This window comes from Musca domestica, unplaced genomic scaffold (assembly GCF_030504385.1).
Source record: "Musca domestica strain aabys unplaced genomic scaffold, Musca_domestica.polishedcontigs.V.1.1 17, whole genome shotgun sequence".
Lineage (NCBI taxonomy): Eukaryota > Metazoa > Arthropoda > Insecta > Diptera > Muscidae > Musca > Musca domestica.
The window spans coordinates 5,152,568-5,178,424 of NW_026712230.1; the positions used below are offsets into that span (position 1 = coordinate 5,152,568).

General features: G+C 34.2%; 1 protein-coding gene across 1 annotated transcript in view; it reads right to left on the minus strand.

Annotated features, from left to right (window-relative positions):
• LOC131801595 (5-hydroxytryptamine receptor 2B-like) overlaps positions 1 to 25,857 on the minus strand; it is a 118,572-nt gene that overhangs the window by 24,573 nt on the left and 68,142 nt on the right. Inside the window, exons 4-6 of the mRNA XM_059120408.1 lie at positions 23,715 to 23,824; positions 13,181 to 13,370; positions 12,860 to 13,000 (exon numbers count right to left, since the gene is read on the minus strand). Of these exons, the coding sequence (XP_058976391.1) occupies positions 12,860 to 13,000; positions 13,181 to 13,370; positions 23,715 to 23,824 (441 nt within the window). The remainder of the gene's footprint in view (positions 1 to 12,859; positions 13,001 to 13,180; positions 13,371 to 23,714; positions 23,825 to 25,857) is intronic.

Sequence of the window (25,857 nt, forward strand, 5' to 3'; positions counted from 1 at the left end):
GGGATGTAGCAGAAGATATGGTCCAATCTCTACCATCTTTAAAGCAGATCTGGTGTGGATGGAAATATTGAGATATACCAAGTCTGAATGGAATCGGATGTTAATTTCGCGTTGTATAAGCTTCAAGAATATTCAAAAACTTGACCCATTGTGGGGGAGGTCACAGAAGGAGTCGACCGATATATCTCAATTTCACACCAGACCTTAGGTTAATAAAAATATTGTGATGTGTGTAATTTGAAGAGAACCGATACTTACATCGGATTTTATGATCGTATTGGTTATTCAAAACTTTGACCCTTTGTTGGGGTGGTACCAGAAGCAATGGTCCGATTTCCCCATCTTGATACCAAATCTTGTGTTCATGGAAATATTGAAATTTCGCGTTGTTAATTTCACGTTTTATAAGTTTCATGAATATTCAAAATTTTGAACCTTTGTAGGGGAGGTACCAGAAGAAGTGAACCAATATACACATTCCATTTTCACACCAGACCTTGGGATAATAAAAATATTGGGTTTTGGTTAATTTGAAGATAATTGAACACTTACATCACATTTTATAAGAGTTATAATTATTCGAAATTTTGACCCTTTGTATGGGAGGTACTTGATGGAGTAAACCGATATTGTCCATTTCCGCACCTGGCCTAGCACTGATGCAAATATTAGGATATGCAAAATAGGAGCAATATCGGATAATCCTATCTCTTTCTATGCAATAAATTATTTTCTCTGAAAATGTTGACATTTTGTGTGTGGGAGGTACCAGAACGAGTGGACCGATATTGCCCATTTCCGAACTCGTTCTAAGTTTGTCAATAATATTACGATGTACCAAGATTTGATCAAATCTCATACTCTCTACGAGAGTTATAGTGCGCACCAGCCAGCCAGACAGACAGTCGGACGGGCGGACATCGCTAGATCGAGTCCAAATATCCCGAAACAGATTTGGTCCAAAGAGACCTAGGGTCTAAACCCATTATTTCGATGAAGCACATTTTGACACACGTATCTACCTAGCCATATGGCTGAGGGTATAATAACCTTCGTTGCAATTCGTTTCGTTTCAAACGAAATAGCAACTCATAAATTATGTCTCACATTTTCATCTCTTCGGAAATTGTTTGCAATTTCAAGTGATTTGTCCACTTTGAGCTTTTATCAGAACAATTCAAAAATAAACTGTTATGCAAATATGTAAATACATAAGAGCATTTAAAAATTCATTTTAAATGGCGATGTGAAAAGCAATTGAAAACGTATTCTCTCCCTCTGTCACCGGATTCAATGAAAATTCAATTAAAAATTTCTAAAGAAAAGAAATTATTCATATTTATTGAGAATTACAAACAATTTGGCTACCATCGCAACAAGCAACACACAATTGTAGAATACTGCGGAGAGAAAGAGAGGGAGAGAAGAAAAGAGTATTGATTGTGAACAATGAAATTGAAGAAAGCGAATCAAAATCAATGGCAATATACATAAGGATACAATTCATCGAAATGTGAGCGAGTAATTGAAATATCCAAGGGATTTTCGTTTTCTATGGATTCTTCTCAAATATTGATATAAATACACTGAACAAAACGAAATTGTGAGAAGAAACGGAATAAACAAGAACATCGCGTGAATGTTTAACATCCTTTCGGGCAACCATCTAAGGCTACAGTTCAAGAGAAATTTAAAAATTAAATGAATTATACAAATTGGCCTTTGAGCTAATATGAGAATAACTTTTTATTGCATTATTATATTTTGAAGTGGAAAGAGTTGTATTTTAATATAATTAAAAACATAAAGAAGCAGCAAAATTTACTTTTAAATTTGAATAGCTATACCCGTATCTATTTTTATAAAACTTAGGTCTCATTAATAAAAGTCTAATTGGGGCTTTTTTTAAAAACTTCTTTTGATCGGAAAGGTAATTCATATTAATAAAAGACTAAAGTAATTGACTGATTGACTGACTGACTTAACAATTCATCAACGCTCAGACGAAATGGCTTAAGCTAGAATCTTGAAGTTTTTGGTAAGGGTCACTCTTGATCCAAAGGGGTCAGATAAGGCTGGGGTTTTGGAAAACCCTGAATTTTAAAACTAACATTATTGGCAGAGTGTTAGATTGGGATATGGAGGAAGTTTTCGTAATTTGTACTTATATGCACGAAAAGTTATAACTAAATTTGGCACAATTTAGGATTTGGGTTGGAGTACTGAAATTTGTAAATAATTTTACTATTGCATCCTAGGACTGGGGAATGTAGGTAATTTTGAAAAATCCTACTTATGTCTATATAGTACAATTCAAATTTAAGGAGAACCAATAGAGTTGGAATTCCAAAATGTGGAAATAAGATTAGTATTGAATTTTACGACTGAATTTGGTACAATTTAAATTTTGGGTGAACATAAAAGAGTAGTGACACACTGACTGAGCCGTCAGCCGTAGACGAAACGAAAAGTACTAAAATGTATTAAAAATTGAATATTTTATGTCGGACAAACGGACTAGAATTCTGAATTTTGGACAGATGTACCAAAGGGTATTTGAATTCGAACTTTAAAGTTGCGCCAAGTTCTAAAATGATACCAAACTTCTAGAATAGTACAATTTGTTATTATGTGAACGGAGAGAGCTAAAAACTTGAAATTCGGTATGAGAATCAAGGTAAGTTTTATGCATAAATATGGTTTTGGAATGTGTACTAAATGTGCGAATTGTACTAAATGATACTAAATTTGCAACAGTTTGGTTTAGCGTGAATGGTGGTTTTGGAAATGTCAACTGCAAGTGCGTAAAATGTACTAAATAGTACTATATTTGGTACAATTTGGTATTGGGTGAATATATAGTGCTTGAAATCTGAAATTTAGTATTAGGGTCGTTGTTTATGTGTAGTCCGGACATAAGAAGATTATTTCAGAACTGGAGAGACTGAAAAACAATTTTGAAATTTAATATTTAGATAACTCTTGGTAAATCTATTTTAGATTTGGCGGTGATTTTGAAATACGTCCTACATATATTTGCACGGAAAGCACTGAATGATACTAAATTTGGTGTTGACCGAAGAATTAGAGCTGAAATCCTGAAATTTGTTGTAGATGTCACTGTTGGTGTATGTGGTTAAGATATGAAGATTGATTTGAAAATGCAGTGTACGAAACTGTACGAAAATAAGTAAACGCTAAAAAATTTGGAATTGGGTAAAGAGATGGAAAAGGAATTCCGAAACTTGATACTGAACTCACTTTTGGAAATGTGTACTATAATTGTACGAAAAGTACTAAATAGTACTTAAATTTAATTTGATAAGGGCGTAACTGCTGATGTCTGTGGTCGAAAGAAGGACCTTGTTTGGATATGAGTACTATTTATTCTACAAAATTTGACAAAGGTAAATTTTGATATTAAGGTCACTGTTAGTATTTGATGTTGAGTTCTGATGATGGTTATGTAAATACGTACCATAATTACTCGAAAAGCGCTAAATGTACTTATATTGAATCCCTGTTGGTGTCTAGGATGAATAGATCTTGATTATGTGGATGTGCGTACGAAATGTTACTAAATTTACGTTGAGTGAATAAATAGAGCTTAAAGTCTAAAATTTTATAATGAGGTTTTAGGGATTTACATAGGACACGTTGAAATAGTTTTGGACGAAAAAATTGGGTGTGGGTGGGTGGTAATGGTGTCCTCCTCGGCAAACATCAAAATGAATGATTTTGAAGAGTTTTTGGTGTAAAAGGTAAATAGTATTCGATTATTCTTTCCGAAATAGGAAACAAGAAACAGGATATAAAGCTTTGAAAGTCTGAAAATTTAGCACCATGTACGAAGGGTTGATTAAAAACAAGTTAAAAAGCAGTAAGTTCGGCCGGGCCGAACCGTTATATTGGGGTCTATACGACGTGGACATACATATGCATTGTTTGTCATAAGCCATTGCCATATTCAAATTCGAAACTGGACCCGCACCGACAATACCAAATTTTAAACAATTCCGGTTAATAATGTCGCTAAAATCATCAAAATACCGAACATAGCGAGGTGCCGTTATATGGGGGCTATACAAAATTTTGTGCAAAATTTTAGCCATCTATCTCAATTCATTCGAAAGATAGCGTGATTACAACAGACGGACAGACAGACAGACAGACGGACAGACAGACAGACAGACAGACAGACGGACATCGCTAAATCGACTTAGAATTTTACGCTGATCAAGAATATATATACTTTGTTGGGTCTGACATGAGTATTTCGAGGAGTTACAAACGGAATGACAAAGTTAATATACCCTCCATAGTATGGTGGAGGGTATAAAAATTGCCAAACAGTACAAATTGTGCACTTGTAAAAAATATAAAAGGTAGACTTTTCGCTGCTAAAATAGCGGGCACATTCTAGCTATTATATAATTACAACAAGATCATGGTAAAATTCTATGCCGATGTTTGCCGTGTCCGGCTCTTTGCCTACTCTTACCTTGAACTTGAATATATAATTTCACTGATTTTATGTCCTTAAAATCATTGCTCTCAAAGAGACAATCACAATTTTAAACGGATTGAAAAATGTAGGTATCATATTTTAATTCCTGTGGACATCAAAGACCCAATTTTTTGGTGCCTATAACAACCAATGTTGATGAGATAGCGAAATACGGCGAGACCTATGTCTTCAGTTTTTGGTCTTCTATTATGCATCGGAGCCAGATTTTAGTCCAGTGGTAAGCAGTTTTCATACTGCACTGTGCTATTCTTTTGATGAAAAACAACTAAAAAAACTTTAAGTCCGACCGCGCCGAACTTTAAATAACCTCCAACATTGGGCAAAGAAAACATTTTTATATCAAAGTATCTGAATCCAAACGTGTTCCGCTCTAAACTACAAATACCCGTAAGACCGTTTGGATAATGCTGTTAAACTTTTCAAAAAAAAAAAAAAAAACTAGTAAAAAAGCTTTAAGTTCGACCGGGCCGAACTCTAAATACCCTCCACCATTTGGAACGAATTTGGCAATTTTCAAAAAAAAAAAAGATCTAAAAAACACCGAATGTAGTCGTTATATTGGGGTCTTATACTACGACATGGACCTGCATAGGTCACTTTTGTCATTACAATATTCAATGCCATTACAATATTCAAATGCGAGACTTGCAAAAAAATCAGTGAATAATGTAGCTAAAATCATCAAAATACCGAATATCGGGAGGTACCGTTATATGGGGGCTATACGAAGACCTGGACCTGCACAGACAATTTTCTGACATAGGCTGTACGAAGTCCTGCAGACATAATATACATTTGAGTAAAATTTTATCAACGTACTTCATTTCGTTCGGAAGCTAGAGTGATTTCCACAGACGGATGGAAATCACTAAATCGACATAGAATTTAATGCTAATCAAGGATATATTTTTTGGGGTCTACTATGGTGAAGGGTGTAAAAAAATCAAAATGGGTGAGACCGTTTTATGGAGGCCATACCAAAACAGGGACCTCATATACATTTTTATACCTAAAGGACTGTCATATACCAAATCTTCTTAAATACCAAATTTTATACAATTTCGTTTCGGAATATGTGGCTATACGTAAGTGTGAACCTATGCATACTATGTTTCGCCACAAGAGGTAGAGTCCATTAGGAACTACAAATACCTATTTGGGGACAAATCCGTGAAAAAAGTGCAAAAATCATCAAAACCTCGAATATGTGGAGGTTCCGTTATATGCATACAATGTTTCGAAAATGAAGCAAGAATCCATTACCAATTTTTAAAAATGTGGCAAAAATCATCAAAATACCGAATATTGGGAGCTACCGTTATATGGGGGCTATACCAAAACGTCGACTTAGACATACAATGTAAATATTGATGAGATAGGGAGATATTCGGTATGGGAGAACACAGGCAGACTTGAAATGCTTCTTTTTTATTTTTTGAAAATAGTTTCAAACTTAGATATATAAAAATTTATCCCATGCAATATATTTTTTTATATCTTACATATGATTTACGCTACTCAAATCCCCAATACATACATGTATTGTGGGCAGCTCTGCTAAATATACAGTGGTGTAGGGTGTCATATCATTGACAGTTTGCCCTACCCTTACTGTTTATTTATTACCTTTCTGTTTTGCATTCGTTAACCACTACTTGCAAAACTCACAAGAATTCTGTTATGCCGTTTGATGGGCTTTACGAAATACAAAACAAAAAAACTAAAAGTGTTTACACTGCCATTGACCTTTTCAAATTGTTAAGTAAATGGAAATGAAAGTTTGTCTTAGGTTTGCTGTTGATTAAACAATTTCTTTAACTGTTGTTAAATTCTAATTAAAAGTTGGTAGAAACTAAAATAACTAACGTTTAAAGGCTCGGGATATTATAACAATATTACAAAGATTTGATTTGATTAATTCAATTTAAAGTAAAATGCAAATATCAACTCAAAGCTATTTTAATCGAATCAAATAAATGTTGAGTGATTTTTGGAAATTATAATTTTTTTCTCAGATATAGCTGAAATCACCTCCCTTATATTTTGGAGCATGAGAAGTATCATGGCTCTATCAGCACAATAATTACAATTTTCTATTCTACGCTCTCTTAAAAAACAGGATGACAATTAATTCATAGTATTAAGTTCAGAAGACGGTTTGTTTGATTATTGGGCTGTATAACAAACTGTGGCTTTCCTTGGAGGAATGGTACGTAATGGCGCAATTTTTTTAAAATCATATTTGTGGGATACAAAAATACTAATAGTTTCTTTTTTCAGTAAATGAGTAAAAACTTTTATAACTATAACCAGTAAGGAGAAGTCAATAGCCGGGCGGGCCCGAGTATATGATAACCGAGCATATTTAGTAAAGCTCCGGTAACAAATGAATTTATTTGAAGAAGATCATACCACCAGTCAACATTTGGCTTTGGAGCAGTTTTAATTTGGTTTTAGAGGGAACTAATATATGGTAGGCATATCCAATTCTGAATCGATTTCCACTAAATTTGACGGATACGTTTTAATATTTAATGCCAAATAACATTTCTTCGAGAAGGATTATATTAAAAAAGTATATATCGGAACCGCGTTCCTCAAAATGGAAACGTACGTCTCGAAAATTCACTCCACTTGGGTTGATATTAGACATTGTTAGCACAATAAACCTGAAATCGGATTAAAGATATATATGGAAGCAAAATGCCAATCTTAGCCGATCTCGATAAAATATGGCAAAGGTATTTCCGAGCTCTATAAGACAGAATTATATTAAAAAATATATAATCGGTGCCGAGCTCCACAAAATGGAAACGTAAGTCTCGAAATTCGCGCCATTTGGGCATACACAAGCCATTATTTGCAGATAAACCTGAAATCGCATTAAGCATATGCATGGGAGCTCTATCTAAATCTTAGCCATTCTCGATAAAAATTGGCAAAGGTATTTCTTAGCTCTATAAGATATCTGGTATTAAATATCATTGTTGTCGAATCTATATTACGAATGTGAGGGACCTAAACACCAAATCCGATGAAACATATATATGGGAGCTCTAGAGATGTCTGAACCGATTTTCTCCAAATTTGCTGTACTTGCTTCTAACCGGAATTCGGTTGGATAAGCCTAAATTCAGGTCATTTGGACTGATATTAGCCATTTGGTGCACAATTATCCTAATATCGTATGAAGATATATATAGGAGCTAGATCCTCATATGAACCAATCTTCATAAAATTTGACAGAGATATTAAAGAGCAATATCTGATGTCCGGTACCAAATATCATTCTTGTGGAGTGCATATGACACATGTGAGGGACTTACAACAACAAATCGGATGAAACATATATTTGGAAGCTATAGCTATATCTAAACCGATTTTCTGTGTCTACTTCTAAACTGAATTCGGTGGGATATACCAAAATACAGGTCATTTGCACTGATATTGGCCATTTGATGCACAACTAACCCGATATCGGTTGAAGATATATGGGAGCTATATTTAAATCTGATCCGATTATAACCAATTCCAATAGGGTTTGTGATTGGGCCAAACAAATAATGTTTGGAAATTGTCATCTCCATCGGATAATAAATAAGACCTGTATTTTGTTCAAAAAATACATGGACAGACAGACGGACGGATAGACGGGCTGACATGCATAAATCGACTCAGAAAGTGATTCTATTTCGATTCTCAAAAGTAACTATGGGACTATCTCAGTTCTTTCTCCCTGTTACAAATAAATGCACAAAGAGATAATACCCTTACCACTTTGTGGTGTAGGCTATACAAATTCAGCTTTGAGACATTAGAACATTTGATCATATCTACACAACAGCAACCTTCCCCTCATTTTTAAATTTTTGTCATGTTTCAACTTTTTAAAAGAACCCTAATATAAAATAAACCTTGATTTTAGTTATTTCGAAAGTCTTGGCTCCATTATGCAATTGATTTGGTTTTAACTTGGTATCTATGTATATCACAGAATAAACTAAGAGAAAGCTGTGGGCAGAATCGTCTGTTATGTTCTACAATATTTTCACTCCAAAGCGAATATGAAAAATATTTTTCATTAACTGGTTGGCTGGCCATGTTATCTTATCAATTTTCAAAATATGTTATCGGCCTGTCAGTCATGTCAAAATCCAATATATTTGGCTTTCCTTATTTTATTCCTATTGACACAGGCATTAACATTAATTAATACGTTTGCCACACATAAATCATTTACAGTTTCGAGGGTTTGTACAATGGAATTTTTATGGGGAATTAATGGGGTCAATAACATTTTGTTGAAATGGGAAGGCTGGTTAAATTGTCTATTACTGTAAAACAGTTTTACTCGATTTTATTAATTTTCGTAATGCTATTCTACTTAGCAATTATTTTTAATAACATTTTTGGGGTGTGGCCAGTATGGTTCTGGTGTCACTTAATATTTGCTTTGCGATGAAGTTTAAGACATATCTGAAAAATAAGACTTGACTGTATATGCAAAAAGTGGTTTTGTGTATTTAATATTTTACTACGTAAACAAAAAACTCGAAAACTGAACTAAAGGTCAAGATTTTAAAATATCGAAAATTAGTGAATCATGATTGAAATTTACTATTTCATTCTATAAAACATCTAATTTACACTTCCGGAGAAGAGAGAAATCTACTCTTCTTGTTTCATAATGTTTAGTTGTTTCCAATGAAGATGTTGATTAGAAAACCACGTTACGAAACGCTATAAAAAACTCGAACCCTTAAAATGGATTTATTTGTTGAATAGGGAAGACTCTAGTCGAAGAGTGTAAGGTGGCAGCTATATCGACTGAGGGATATACTGTCGAGCGTCTAAGAAGGTCGAAAATTTATTACGCAAAATAGAGAATGAATAAACGGTGCCCATCATTTAGATCAAACTTGATACCTGCCAATATAACCAAGCAAAGGTCAAACAAAAAGCTTTTTTTTTGTTTTGTTTTACTTTCAGAAAGTTCCATTAGACATTTGAATTTCGAAACATTTTGAATTTTCTCGACAATTACTTGGACTTGCTTCTGAAACTATGTTATAAGCTCTTTACCAAATAAAAAGAAAAAAAAAAACAGTAAAGAAAGTCCTAAAGTCGAGCGGGGCCGACTTTATGATACCCTACACCACTTAGAGCTCCAAATAACAATTAAAAGATTTTATGGGAGAATTTAATCATGCACGCTATGATTATAATTGTAATTTAAAGTTCAAAGGAGTAAATATGCCGAAGCATTTGTATCTTTTAAATTCGGACTTGTATTGCCCATTTGTGCAAAATAAATTTGAAATCAGATAAAGATATATATGGGAGCTATATCCAAATCTGGTCCGATCTCGATAAAATTTGGCAATTTCTGAGCTGTATTTGATATATTTCCCTGAATATCTGAATATTTGGTAGTATGTGCCAAATTCCATCCCATTTGGGCAAAAATTAGACGTTTGGTGCACAATAAAATGTAAGTCGGACGAAGTTATATATGGGAGCTATATCCAAATCTGAACCGATCTCGATAAAATTTGGCAAAGATATTTCTGACCTGTATTTGATATATTTCCCTGAATATCGTTGTTACGGAGTGCATATTACGGCTGTGGGTAACAAATACAACAAATTGGATGAACAATATATATGGGAGCTATAGCTATATCTGAACCGATCTTCACCAAATTTGGCATACTACCTTCTAGACTCAATTTGGTCGTATGTGCCAAATTCCATCCCATTTGGGCAAATATTAGACGTTTGGTGCACAATAAAATGTAAGTCGGACGAAGTTATATATGGGAGCTATATCCAAATCTTATCCGATCTCGATAAAATTTGGCAAAGATATTTCTGAGCTGCATTTGATATATTTCCCCAAATATCGTTGTTACGGAGTGCATATTACGGCTGTGGGTAACAAATACAACAAATCGGATGAGCAATATATATGGGAGCTATAGCTATATCTGAACCGATCTTCACCAAATTTGGCATACTACCTTCTAGACTCAATTCGGTCGTAAGTGCTGAATTTCATCCTATTTGTGCAAATAATAGACGTTTGATGCACAATAAAAGGTAAATCGACGAAGTTATATATGGGAGCTATATCCAAATCTTAACCGATCGCAATAAAATTTAGCAAAGGTATTTCTGAGGTGGATTTGATATATTTCCCTAAATATTGTTGTTACAGAGTGCATTTTACGGCTGCGGAGGACAAAAATAACAATTCGGATGAACAGTATATATGGAAGCTATAGCTATATCTGAACCGATTTTGATCAAATTCGGCATACTTATTGTCAGGCCTAATTTGGTTGTATGTGCAAAATTCCATACTATGCGGGCTGATACTACACGTTTGGTGCACAATAAAATGCAAATCGGAAGAAGATATATATGAGAGCTATATCTAAATTTTTTAGCGATTTTCTCCAATTTCCATAGAGTTCGTCCTTGGGCCAAACAAATGTTGTTTGGAAAATTTCATTTCAATCGGATAATAAATGCGACCTGCATTTTGTTCACAAGAATACATGGACAGACGGACGGACAGACGGACGGACATGCATAAATCGACTCAGAATGTGATTCTATGCAGATCATCAAAAGGAACTATGGGTCTATCTCTTTTCCTTTTGCCTGTTACAAACAAATGCACAAAGACATAATACCCTGACCACCTTGTGGTGTAGAGTATAAAGAAACAGTCGGTTTTGCCGACAAAAGTACACCCTCAACCAATATTCGATTATTTAAATATATTTTGACTTCTGTTAAGATTATTCAAATTTTTGACCCTCTATGAAGTAGGTTCCGATGGAATGGGCCAATGTTGTCCATTTCGAATCTAAACTAAATAAATATGATATAAATATTACGACATTAGGTTTGGACTATATTGGTTAATTCCATCACTTTATATAAAATATTTGATAATTTTTAGAAAATGTTAATATGTGCGTGAGGTACCAGATATAGTCTGCCGAAGTAATCCCTTTCTTATACTCCATCTAATTCAGATAAAAATATTGATGTTAGCAAAATTACACTAATTTTGATAAATTTCGCATTCAAATCATGCTACTGGTTGACAGAAATATTTAGATATAGCAAGTTGTAAAGAATCGCTGATAATCGAATCCCAGATAAAAGTTTTTGAAAAATGTGGCCCTTCACAACAGGTGTTAGTAAAAATATTTGGATGTGTGAAATTTAAAGAGAGTTGGATGCTTACTTCGCTTTCTTCCTTAGCGTTTTGTTTTTCAAAGTATTGAACCCTATGTTGGGGAGGTTACAAAAGAAATGGTCCGATCTCTACCATCTTTATAACAGATCTTGTGTTGATGAAAAGTCTGATTGTAATCGGATGTTAATTTAGCGTTTTGTGAAATTCATGGATATTTAAAATTTTTAGCCTTCTGGTACCTCACAAGGAGTGGACCGATACATTCCATCTTAACACCAGATCTTGAGTTTATAAAAATATTGGAATTTGTGAAATTTGAAGACAATCCGACTCTTAAAACACATTTTATAAGAGTTATAATTATTCTAAATTTTGACCAAATATGGGGGAGGTCCTTAATGGAGTGGACCGATAATGTCCATTTTCGCACGTGACCTAGCACTGATGCATATATTAGGATTTGCAAAGTTGGAGCAAAATCGGATAATTGCTTCTACTTATGTACAGAAAATATTTTTTTGTTTGAAAATTTCTACCTTTTGTGGTGGAGGTACCAAAAGGAATGGTCCGATCTCTACCATCTTTATTGCAGCTCTTGCGTTTGTAGAAATATTGACATTTGTTAAGTATGAATGGAATAGGATGTTAAAATCGGGATTTATGAGCTTCACGGATTTTTAAAAATTTGAACCTTTGTGCGGGAGGTACCGGAAGGAGTGAACCGATATATTTCATCTTTACACCAAACCTTGCGTTGATAAAAATATTGGAATGTGTGGAAATTGAAATCTAGACCTAGGGTCTAGAACCGCAGAATCTTTTGACCGTATCAAATGATATATACCGTCTCTAGCCATATGACTGAGGGTATAACTAGCGATATGGCTAGGGGTGTAAAAAAGACAGCAGACAATGCCATCGTCCTTGAAGTGTTTAACTGTCACACCTAATGAATTAACGACGTCGTTGTTGCCATTTAATTTAAGATGTGTCAAAATAAATTCTCCCTTTATGTCACATAAGTAGTTATTTCTCAATAAGCCACTTCACAAATGAAAATATCTCAAAATTCTTGCCTGCAAAGGTTATTAATAAATTAAATAGGTCAATGAACTCACCACGTCTTTTGTTGTACTTTGAGAATATTGCAAACGTTTTGTGCGCCGCTGAATACGTTTACGTGCTATTTTGTAGATTTTCCAGTACAGAACTAAAATCATTAATAACGGGACATAAAACGAGCAACAAGTAGCGAAAATCTGAAAATAAATGGCAGACAGACATAAAAAGGATGCCATTAAACAATTGTCATGACCGAGAACATAAGTTAGACAAATAGTTTGTCATTAAAATAAATTACGGTTCGGTCGCCATGAATTATTGATGGCAGCTATTGTGCATCTCGCGTATTTCTCCTACTCCAACCCCTCCCGACTTACCTGATAAATGACATCCTGCGAAACCATACATTTTTGTTGTTCAATGCGTTCCATATACTCGGGATCCTTCCAGCCAAACTGCGGTGCCAGGGAAACAATGACAGCGAAAAACCACACCGTAAATATCATGCAAAAAATGCGACGCGGTGTCCGTAAATTGTGATAATCAATATCCGTCACTGTCCAGTATCTGCAAGGAAAAAAGGTTGAGCCATTTAAGTGATTGTCATTGTTAAGTTGGATAATTTGTCTGCAGCAGATTATCCCTGCCAAAGACGGGTGCGTTTTTTTTCAAAAGGTTAGAGAAAAGAATAGAGGAATTATGAAAACCACTATAAAAAGATAATATTAAAAAATGATAGTATTTTGAACAATTCTTTAAAAACGCAAATACATGATGTCTTATGAAATAAAATTAAAAAGTGAGACATTCTTCGTTTCTTTTACAATTTTTCTAAATGTCTTACTGTAGGGATTTGTGAATGAACTAAGGTCACAGTCTTTATAAATAGACGGAATGCATCTTTTTCGACTTCTGTATATTACTCCAATTGGAAAACAGCAGTTGACTAAGATTTTGAATCATCGAGGGTTCAAGTAGCAAGTGCCAAATACATGAGTCAAACGCCATAACTTTTCCTTTTTTTTTTAAATTTTATTGAATGCAGGCAAAAAATGTTGGAACTAGCATCACATTTTAGAAATCAAATCAAATTTTAGATTTGTTCGAATTGGTCACCTTTGGTACGAGTTATGGCATTCAAACAGCGTGCCCAAGGCTTCAATACACCCCCCAGAATATTTTCGAGATATTATTCGGCATTTATTCTGATGCCACGGTCGATTAATACGAGCGGAGAGCGACCAACGACTGTTATGGCGGCCCACACCATCACCATGGCCGGCTTGAGGCTTCAGTTCTGGTGGCCAACCGAAGGTGCATATTTTCAGCTGACCTCTTTGGCAAGTAAACATTATAATTTTGTTTGTTTACAAACTACTAGACAACGCATGTTTTCTCTTTGGAGAAAACCAAATTCGGCAGTTCACCACTTTCGAATTTTACCACCAAGCGAAGCAACTGTTTAGCTCTTTTGAGTCTATTTTCTTTCTGTTGCGCTGTAAGTTCTTGCACTTCTTGGGATTTGAATGGCTTTACACCGAGCTCATTTTTGAAAATATTTGCCGAATGAAATATTGCGAAATATTCAGCTCACTAACCATTTTCGGCCACCGCGACGCGGGTTTCGATTTATTCACATTTAAATGATGGAGTGCTCTAACGATAGCCAATTGTGGTTTTCCAGCCAAATATAATTCACGCTTGAATTCCATCACGAATAACTTTTTTTCTGGAAAACTCTCACCAAAATTCTTTTGTAAGCTTGTAAACAATATAATGAGCTGTCACTGGAATAATTTTAACAGCTGTCGCCTACAGTGGCTTAGAAATGAATTTGGTTGCAGTTTTTTCATCTGACCCTGTACATTTATTGGCCGAAAATTATGTAATTTCTTATCTTGCCGAACTGAGTCGATCCAGCTAAGTATGACCTTCAGTCCGCCTTTTAAATTGTAATCACGTTACAGGTTTTTCAGTACGATTTGGAAATGGGTTTAAGGATTTGGAGATGATCGCAAAATATTTAGGGGTTCAAATAGACAAAAACTGAAAAAATTCTTGATTCTGCAGCTGCTCTAGAGGTCACCATTATAGACCAATTTTGCATTGGGCCAGAGTCCAGGTCTGGGCAGAAACCTAGAAATTTCGATGGTCGTCGAATAAGATTTATCGGATGAAATAGACTATACCTTTTATACAAAAAGATACAAACATTTTTATTAAACCGACAATATTTTTAATTCCAGTGAAATCGCAAATACACGACAATGTTAATAGAAAAAAATATATACAATCTCATATTTCAAGGAAGGTAATGTTAGTTAGACCGCTTACAACTAAAGATCGGCTTGACGGATTTTTACCAATTCAGAAAGGCCTTTAGGCAGAAAATAATAAAAAGATGCTAATAAATATTTTCTGATATATTTATTTTTTTTTGTCATATTCTTCAGCGCATAAGTTATGTTTTTGTTCATTTTTTTTTGTAACAGGGAGAAGGAAGCGTGATAGACCTATAGTTACTTCTGAGAATTCTCATAGAACCACCTTCTAAGTCGTTTTATGCATGTCGGGCTCAAAAATACCTCTGTCAAATTTAATCGAGATCGGATCAGATTAGGATGTTGCTATATCCAAATCTTAACCGATTTCTAATTAATTTGACAAATTAATTATTGTTTGGAACATATCATACATGTGATCGGGGGAAAAAATATATATGGGAGATATACCCAAACTTAAACCGATTTCAATATAATTTAGCAAATTTATTTTTGTACCAAATGTATTCACTCATGTCGAATTTCATTGGAATCAGACATTCGTATCGTGTTTGGTGCATCAACTATGTGAAATCGGCCCTAATATATATGAGAGCTATATACAAATCTGAACCGATTTCAATAAAATTTGACATACTTATTTTCTGAACAAATCCCGTCACACATTTGAAATTTCATTGCAATCGAACAAACAAATCATGCTAGAGGCATCAAATAAACGAAATCGGTCGAAAATGAGTCCAAATGAACTGAATTCTGGCACATTCGACGGGATTCAGTCAAGAATCAAGTGCTTCAAGTTTTGGTGAAAATCGGTTCAGATATAGCAATAGCCCCAATACATATGTTTCATCCGATTCGGTATTTAAAGTTCTTCACATGCGTAATATGCATTCCACAACAATAATATTTGATACCGGACATCAGATACTGCTCGAAAATAACTCTGCCAAATTTTATTGAGATCGCTTCGATATGCATCTTTATCCGATTTTACGGTTATTGCTCACTATGGAGGGTATAATAACTTTGTCATTCCGTTTGTAACTCCTCGAAATACTCATGTCAGACTCAACAAAGTACACATATTCTTGATCAGTGTAAAATTCCAAGTCGAATTAGCGATGTCCGTCTATCTGTCTGTCCGTCTGTCTGTTGTAATCACGCTATCTTTTGCACGAATTGAGATAGAAGGCTAAAATTGCACACATGTTTATTTTGCCAGTAGGCAGGTTAAGTTCGTAAATGGGCCATATATATATAGCCCCTATATAACGGTACCTCCCGATATTCGGTATTTTGATGATTTTAGCTTCATTATTCACCGGAATTGTTTCAACTTACGTATTTAGAGTTCTTAATGGAAACTACAGTCTGTGACAGAAAATTGTCTATGCAGTCTTCGTATAGGCCCCATATACCAGTACCTCCCTATATTCGGTATTTTGACGAGTTTAGGTACATTACCCACAGATGTCGTATTTGAAGTTCGTAATGGATGCTACAGCCTATGACAGAAAATCGTCAATGCTGATCTAGGTCTTCGCACAACTCCGATATAAGGGTATCTCCCTATATATGATATTTTGATGATTTTAGCTACATTATTCACCGTTTATTTCAAGTTTCGAATTTGCATATGGTAATGATTTATGACAAACAATGCCAACGAATGGACATGGACCTACAGGTCGTATATATTCGGTATTACGGATATATTCGGTATTTTTAAAATTTTAACAGAATTTTTGAAGATTTTATTTTCAAATTGTGGAGAGCATTCAAAGTTCGGCCCGGCCGAACTTATAGCTTTTTAACTTGTTATACACTCCAACTTGGAAAGGAGGGAATATTAACTATGTCATTCCGCTGTAACATCCCTAAATATTCGTCGTAGACCCCATAATGTATATATATTCATAATCAGCATAAACTTCTAAGCCGATTTAACGATGTCCGTCTGACTGTCTGTTTGTCCATCTGTCTGTCTGTTGAAATCACGATACAGGCCACATTGTTTGACGCAGAGCGTCAAAATTGAGCAGAACAATTTGTATTGTGTCTAGGATTGTTGATATTGAAAATGACATATATCGGACCACGTTTTGGTATAATCTCCATATAACGGTACCTCCCGATATTAGGTATTTTGACGATTTTTTCCACATTTTTTCACGGATTTGTCTGAAATTTGGCATTTGTAGGTCATAGTGTGTCCCAGTTCGTGTGAGGAAACATTGCATGTGTAATGCATTTCCCCCATATCACGGTATTTCACATATTCGGTATTTTTATGATTTTTGCCACATTTTCCCACGAATACCTCTAAAATTTGGCATAAGTGGGTCATAATTGGTTCTAATGTTTCCATTGCCCTAAGGTGGAGGGTATTAAAAGTTCGGCCCGGCCGAACTTAATGTTTTTTTACTTGTTTTCTTATACCATCCAACATACTATGGAGGGTATATTAACTTTGTCATTCCGTTTGTAACTCCTCGAAATACTCATGTCAGACCCAACAAAGTATATATATTCTTGATCAGCGTAAAATACTAAGTCGATTTAGCGATGTCCATCTGTCTGTTGTAATCACGCTATCTTTCGAACGAATGGAGATAGAAAGCAAAAATTTTGCACAGGTGTTTATTTTTTTCAGTATGCAGTAAGTTCGTAAACGGGTCATGTAGGTCCACGTTTTCGTATAGCCCCCATATAACGGTACCTCCCGATATTCGGTATTTTAATGATTTTAGCGACATTTTTCACCGGAATTGTCTCAAATTTGTTATTTGAAGTTCGTAATGGATACTCCAGCCTATGACAGAAAATTGTCTGTGCAAGTCCACGTCTTCGTATAACCCCCATATAACTGTACCTCCCTATATTCGATATTTTGATAATTTTAGTGACATTATTCACCGAAATTGTTTTAAATTTGATATTTGAAGTTCCAAAGGGATAGTAAAGCTTAAGACAGAAAAAATACTGTGCAGGTCCACGTCTTCGTATAGCCCTCATATAACGGTACCTTCCAATATTCGGTATTTTGATGATTTTAGCGACATTATTCACCAGAATTGTTTCAAATTTGGTATTTGAAGTTCGAAAGGGATACTACAGCTGTGCCGGGCCACGACGTCATATAGCCCCCATATAACGGTACCTCATGATATGCGGTATTTTGATGATTTTAGCGACATTCTTCACCGGAATTGTTTCAAATTTGATATTTGAAGTTCCAAAGCATCGGCATCACTAAAATATTTTTTATTGCTAGTGTACCGGTACACTATCGCTAAATTTTTTTTCCAGTAATACTGTACCGGTGCAGTACACTATGTTTGTGTACTGTTTATTTTCGAACGCTGTTGAATAATAATGGTACCCACTACAAACAGCAAATGCCAAATACCTGTGCTATACCAAAATTGGGCTACACTACAACTTGGACCTATATTGATAGTTCTTTGTAAGGATGTCCCTTGGGAACACAGATTCTTTAAACTAAGAAACCCGATTTTCGTTAGTGTTTGCTAATCATAACATTGATGCCTTCATTAATATTAGTCAACTTTTAATGTTTTAAATATTTCACTAGATCGAGAAACATACAAAAATACATTAATACTTTTGTCTATCTGAAATACATATTATTTTTAATACACATTAAAACTCAATCAAAAATAATGGTTAAATGTGTATGTTGTGTACAAAAGTTCTAGTATATGATGAATTGCTATGTTTAGCATATGTGATGAATAATTAACATCACACTATATGTACTTGTAAATTGTTCAATACATAATATTTTTAAAGCTATAAACTTGAGAACATTTTAATGGAAAAGTTCTAAATTTAAACTTGTCGAAGTCGATGTACGCCCCAATCCATGAAATTGTAAACGAAAATACAGTGGCGGTGAATGTCAAAATTGAATGTTACAACACATTGAAACCAGCATCATTCCAACGCACATTCGTGAATCAAAATTCTGACATTAAACGGGAGCTAAAACTAAAACAAAAATTCTCAGATGTTGCGGTAGCACTACAGCTTCTGTGGGTCTTCTTGAACACACACACATATATGAATACATAAGAAGATTGTACGTGTGCTGGCGAAACAACACACTCACACACCTGTATACCCGGCACATACCAATGTGGTATCGTTGGTAATAAAAAACAGTTACTCTCTTTGTATAAATTATGCTTACGGTTATTTAACTTGTTACAATGTACATTGTTACAGAAAACAGTGAAATGCAACAACAACGAAGATAGCAACAACGACTACAAAAAAGGCAAAGGTTATTGCACACGAATACGAAGCCGCGCACACACAACCGAACTGAACTCAACATGAAATACTAGTTTGAGTCCTGCGACGAAGCTTAGCATTGATGTTACATTTTTGAGTATTGGTTTGAGTTGAATCCCAATAAGAGAGAAAGGAAAAATGATTTAAACATTCTGTACCCTATCGTATAGCAAAAATACCAAAAAATCTACAGGGCATATGCAATTTGCCGTTAAATCTTAAATGGAGTCGAATTTTCGAAGGAAGGATTATGAAACTAAATACAGGCATTCTTATTATTATTATTATTATTATTATTATTATTATTATTATTATTATTGTTATTATTATTATTATTATTATATTATTATTATTATTATTATTATTATTATTATTATTATTATTATTATTATTATTATTATTATTATTATTATTATTATTATTATTATTATTATTATTATTATTATTATTATTATTATTATTATTATTATTATTATTATTATTATTATTATTATTATTTTTTTTTTTTATTTATTTTTTTTTGAATGCCCTATATCTATAGCTCAAGTAAACGGTTCCAGCATCAAATGTTATTTCTACTATGTATGAGGTCAAGTTTAATCGGTGTAATAAAAATGAATCCAGAACTAATATGGCCATGCCTTTCATACCCAATGTGATGGCGTAGGGTATAAAAGTGAAACCCCATAGTTGAGAATACATATTAAGGTCATATCGCTGATCCAGACACAAACACACACATACATGCTCACTGCTGCACTCAAATCCATATATGTGTGTATGCACATATGGATATTCTAGTGGAAAACAATACTCATCCGTACACTGTGTAATTCTTGCACATAAACCTGTTCACACGGACATGCACAGTCATGGAGAGCCAAAACGAAGACGGGAAGTACCCATAACTGAAACCGAAACGATTGCATACTGACTGCCACCAGCACTTTCCTTCCGAAAGTGAAAACCCAATTCAAGTGAATCGTGAGCAAAACAAACCAAAAAAAAAAGCGTTGAATGAAAAATCGATACAGTTAGTAGCAGTAGACAATACCCAGCAAAATTTTGGGTAACCATAACTGTCACAATGTTATTGTAGTGCTAAGAGAGTGGTAGTGTCTCTCTCGACAATTTTGGACAATTGTCCACCTCTCCCTCGAAAAAAGCTTATGTCGCATATATTGTGCGCCTTCATTTATTTGGCCCAAAGTCAAATTCTATCAAAATTGTTGATAATCGGCTCAGACTTCGATATGGCTCCATTATGTATCTCTGTCCGATTTTAAGTTTACTGTGTGCCAAATTTATAATGCAGACCAAATAAGATAAATGCTGGCGCATTAAACCGAAATTTAACTCTCAAATAAACGTTTCATTCGATTTGACACTTAAGACTCTTTAAATGCGCAATTTCCTAAAACCCAATCCCAAATTTATTTCCAAACTTTTCACACAGTTATACAACACATGTCCAAAAACACCTCCTTCTCTACACCATAGACACCAACGATAACCAAATGTCAGTATGCCATCACTATCCCAAAATCCAACGGCATATTTTATGGAACTTTGCACTTTTTAGTAGGTTCAAAGTACGAATTTAAAAAACCACTTCCATCTCTAAACTACTGACACCACCAGTGACATCCATATCAAAATTCGAGATTTCAGTTCTATCCCTTCATCCAGTATCAATTTAGCAACATATATTAAAAAGTTTGCCAAAGTGACCTTATTATCCAATTTACAAATCTACCACCTCTCTCATACAAATCTACCACCAACAGAGACCTCAATATAAAATTTAAAAATTTCAGCTTCATTCGTTTTACCTAAACTGAACTGTTTTAAATTTAATATATATATATATATCTTTGGCAAGTAAAAACGATCATTTTGTTTGTTGACAAACTGGTGGACAACGAAAGTTTTCTCATCGGAGAAAACCAAATTCGGCAGTTCACCACTTTCGGCCAAGCGAAGTAACTCTTTAGCTCTTTTGAGTCTATTTTCTTTCTGTTGCGGGGTGAGTTCTTGCACTTTTTGGAATTTCAATGGCTTTAGTCCGAGCTCATTTTTGAAAATATTTGGCGAATGGAATATTGCGATATGTTCAGCATTTTTCGGCCACTGCAACCCGGGTTTCGATCAAGTCGCTTCTTTACTTTTCGCCCTGTATATGGGGGCGTAGGAAAACGTGAGGCTATGTAGGAAATTATCTGCCACAGAAAGAAGAACCCATTACGGAATGTTAAACAATTTCCTTAGAATATGTGGCTTTAATCATAAATCATTATAATACCGAAAATCAGGCGTTACCATTATGTATGTAAACCTATATAGGCAATAATCAGCCATGAGAAGTATAACCCTTAACAGACTTTAGCTACAGAATTAAAAACAATTTCCTTAGTAAATGTGGCTAAATGCCAATATCGTCAAAATGTCAACTTACGTGAGGTACAATTATACGGGAGACATACGAAAATGTGGACAAACATATTGTTTTACGAACGTGCCTATATGTGCAAATTGTAGCTGTCTATCGCAGTTCGTCCGGTGATGATGTGATTACAACAGCCAGACAGATTAATAAAATAATTTACACTGACCAAGAATATATTCACTTTTTGGGTACTAATATTTCAAAAGTTACAAACGTAATGAAAAACTTAACATACTCTCCATAATATGGTGGAGGGTAAATAAGCATACTTTGTATATCCTCACCATACCATGGATTGTATATTAATTTTGTCTTTCCGTTAGCAATATATCAAAATAAAAGGCAATTTAAAGATGTCCGTCTGTCTGTTGAAATCAGGATATAGTCTAGAGCTTCGAAACTGGGAAGAAAGGTTTATATTATATGCAGGCCGATTGGTATTGAAAATGGACTATATTGGTCCACGTTTTGGTATAGCGCCCATAACTCATATGCAAGGAGAGCTTACAAAAATGTTCGATTCAGGTCCACTAATTGGTATAACCTCCATATAACGGTAACTCCCGATTTTCAGTATTTTGAACCAAATTAGATGAAACTTGACAACTGGCGTTTTCGGTAGGTCTGTTTTCTTCTGGCAAAATATTCGATTCAGGTCTACTATCTACTATAATATGGTTTCCGATATTTGGGTTATTTTTTATGTGAATTAAAATGGATTTATATACTAAGATAACATATTCTACTCTTGTCATTATTTCATTTTATTTTAATGGACATAGTGGTGGAGGGTATATAAATCCATTTTACTTGTTTCTGCTGATTTGGCGACTTTTTCTATCCAAATAATAACGAATTATTTCTGGAAATAATAATGGGTTAGTAGGTTGATTTGTAAGCAGTTAAGATTTCCAAAATTGTTTAGTAAAGTCATAATTTCGTAATGAGCACTTTTGCTGGGAGTGTTAGCATAACACATATTAAATATTTTGCTGGGCAAAAATATCGTTGAAGAGCGTTGTGTATATATTTAAGACGCAAAATGTTTTTAATGAAAATTTATCGTTTCGGTTACTTGTTTTTACTTCGACTGCGATTTTCTATTAAAGAATGAAAGTAATTATGTTCTTTGGGCGTGTATATGAACATGAAATGATTGAACAAATAAATTTTAATTTCATAAAAAATCGCTTACGAGTACTATATTTAATGTACATACTAATTATTTTGTGGATATTATTCTGATCAATAATGGGTATAACATACATGCTAATAAATTTAATTTTTTTTTGGGTTGCACTTTGAATAAATTCCAAAATAATTGTATTTCTCAAATGATTGAACCTTTTTAAAATGTACCTAAGTTCTGCATTCGTTTCAGAAGTAGCTTGTTGTAATCCATTGCTTGTGTTTGTGCGTCAGTCTTATTGAAAATTTAAATGTAAGTATCTAAAGCATCTGTAGTCTTTTTATTATCATTATTTTCTTCATAAAATGTGTACTCGTTCTCGTAGAGGTCAATAATCGCTATTCAAGCTTTACAGTCACTTGTCGTAAAAATAACGTATAATACTCTTTATTTTATTAATATATAATAAGAGGGACATGTGTAGCTGGTAATGAGTTCTTGTGTAGCAAGTTTTTTCTCATTCAATTAATTTCAATGCATCAGGTAAAAATATTAACAAGGTTACCGTCGAATGTGAACTTAAGATGGGTTCTGCCCCTATTCGATGGCAAATGTGAGCGTGTAAGCTATTAAAAATTAATTTGGGTGAAAAGGCGCGAAACTTAAAAAATATAAATTCGTTAAATTAGGTATGGGAATATTTGATTTTTTTGGGATTCAATTTAATGACTTACCTATCTGTTGCTATTGCCACCAAATGCAGTATAGACGCTGTACAGCAAAGGACATCACAAGAAGTCCAAATATCACATAATTCTGGGCCTAGTATCCAGCCTTCACTTATCTGAATTTCAAAATAGAAAGAAACAAAAAATATATAATTGTATATTTTTTCTAAAAACGATAATAAAAATTGCCCAGCCAAAAACAGATTATATTTGCTTCCATATATTCGTCTTCCTTTTAACCCTTGTGAATATTCTGACAACTAATGACTAGCCTTAGAATTAATTTTAAAAATCCAATGTTTTGGGTTTAAAGATATTCCGTAATCATACCCGAATATCCCATGTGTTGGAGATATCCTATGTGCAGGAGCATGGGTTTCCCAATTTTGCCGAGCTAAGTCGCGCTACAAGTCGCAATTAACTTCCAATCCTCACGAAATTTAGAATGGAGGTGGGATTATGGTCGAGAATAGAAGCGAACTTTTGGAGATGATCCGTCCGTCTGTTGTAATCACGCTAGAGTCCCAACGGTATGTGTAGGAAGTTAACATTTTGCACAGAGTTTTCTTTTGTCTGCAGTCAGGTCAAGTTCGAAGATGAGCTATATCGGTCAAAGTTTCCGTATATCCCCCATATAATTGTACATGTCGATATTTGAAATTTTGATTTTGATTAAAGCCACATTTTCAAACGGAATAATTTAAAATTTTGTATTGAGAGTTTGTATTTGGGTTTACCTCGTATATCAGAATATTTCCCATATAGGCCCATGTTTACCTATAGTCCCCATATAATTGTACATTTCCATATTCGGTATTTTGATGATTTTAGCCTCGGTTTCTAGGGATTTTTTTTCGATATTAAGAGTTTGTATTGTTTTTTATATCCTGCAGCAGAACATTGTTTATACAGGTCGACGTTTTGTAAAGCCCTATATAATTGTACCTCCCATTATTGGGATTTGTGACGAATTAAGCCACATTTTCTAAGGGAATTAGATAAAATTGAATATTTGGATTCCGTAATGCATTCTTTTGTATATATAGAACAATTTTTATATATAACTCAACGTTTTTCTATAGCCCCTATCCTCCCGATATTTGGAATTTTGAAGATTGTAGCCAACATATATTACAGAATTGTTTAAAATTTGTATTTTGGATACTTTGCGATATTTTTATACACTTCACCATTCTATGGATGGACATTCCGTTTGCCATTCCTCGAAATACTCACGATCGACTCTACAAAGCATATATATTCTGGATCGAACGAATTGAGATGTATTTTGCCAGTAACCCCCGTTTAAAGATACCTTCGGATATTGGATATATTGACGATTTAAAGCATTTTTTTTTAATTTTAATGAATTTGTTTGAAATTCGGTATTTGTAGATCATAATGGGAACCACGACATGTGTAAAAACATAGTCAATATTTCCATATAACGCTGCCCATAGATATTCAATATTTGGATGGTTCTAACTAGATTCTTTCAATGCATTCTTCAACCAATCTCACTAGTATAGCACTATGTGTTGGGAGTATCATATACAAATTATCGTCCGATCCTCACGAAAGAGGGGGTAAAGTGTAAGCTTGCTTGTGAAGAAGTACACATAATATTTAGGGCTTGACACCGACAAAAATCTGAAAAAGTTCCGGATTTTTTAGTCGCTACACAGGTCGCAATTAAAAATCAATCGACACGGAATTTAGCATGAGGTTAGAGTATAGGACAGGCCAAAGTTCTAGCATTCTGGATGGTCAGTGAAAAAAAAAAATAGCTGGAAAAATGGACCTCAACTTGACTGATTTATGTGATTTTTTTCTATACCTATTAGCACAACAGATGACATAAATAGAGGTGAGCCAAAGGTAATATTTTTACAGGAATGTATTATCTCAAAAAACCAAATAAAATGGATTTGGACTTGGGGAATTCCCCTCCAATATTTTATAGTGTTGTGTCGGTCCCGCATGCATATAGCTGTTGCTTACTTTTTTGCAGTTCGAGTTCTTCCTGTTTATATCTCTGGTTTTATGTTGCCTTTAAGACATAATTTAAATCATTTAAGCCCAAATAGAATTAACAATTTAATCGTCCTCCTGATTGTCTGTCAAAAAGTATTATTCTGAATTTCATGTT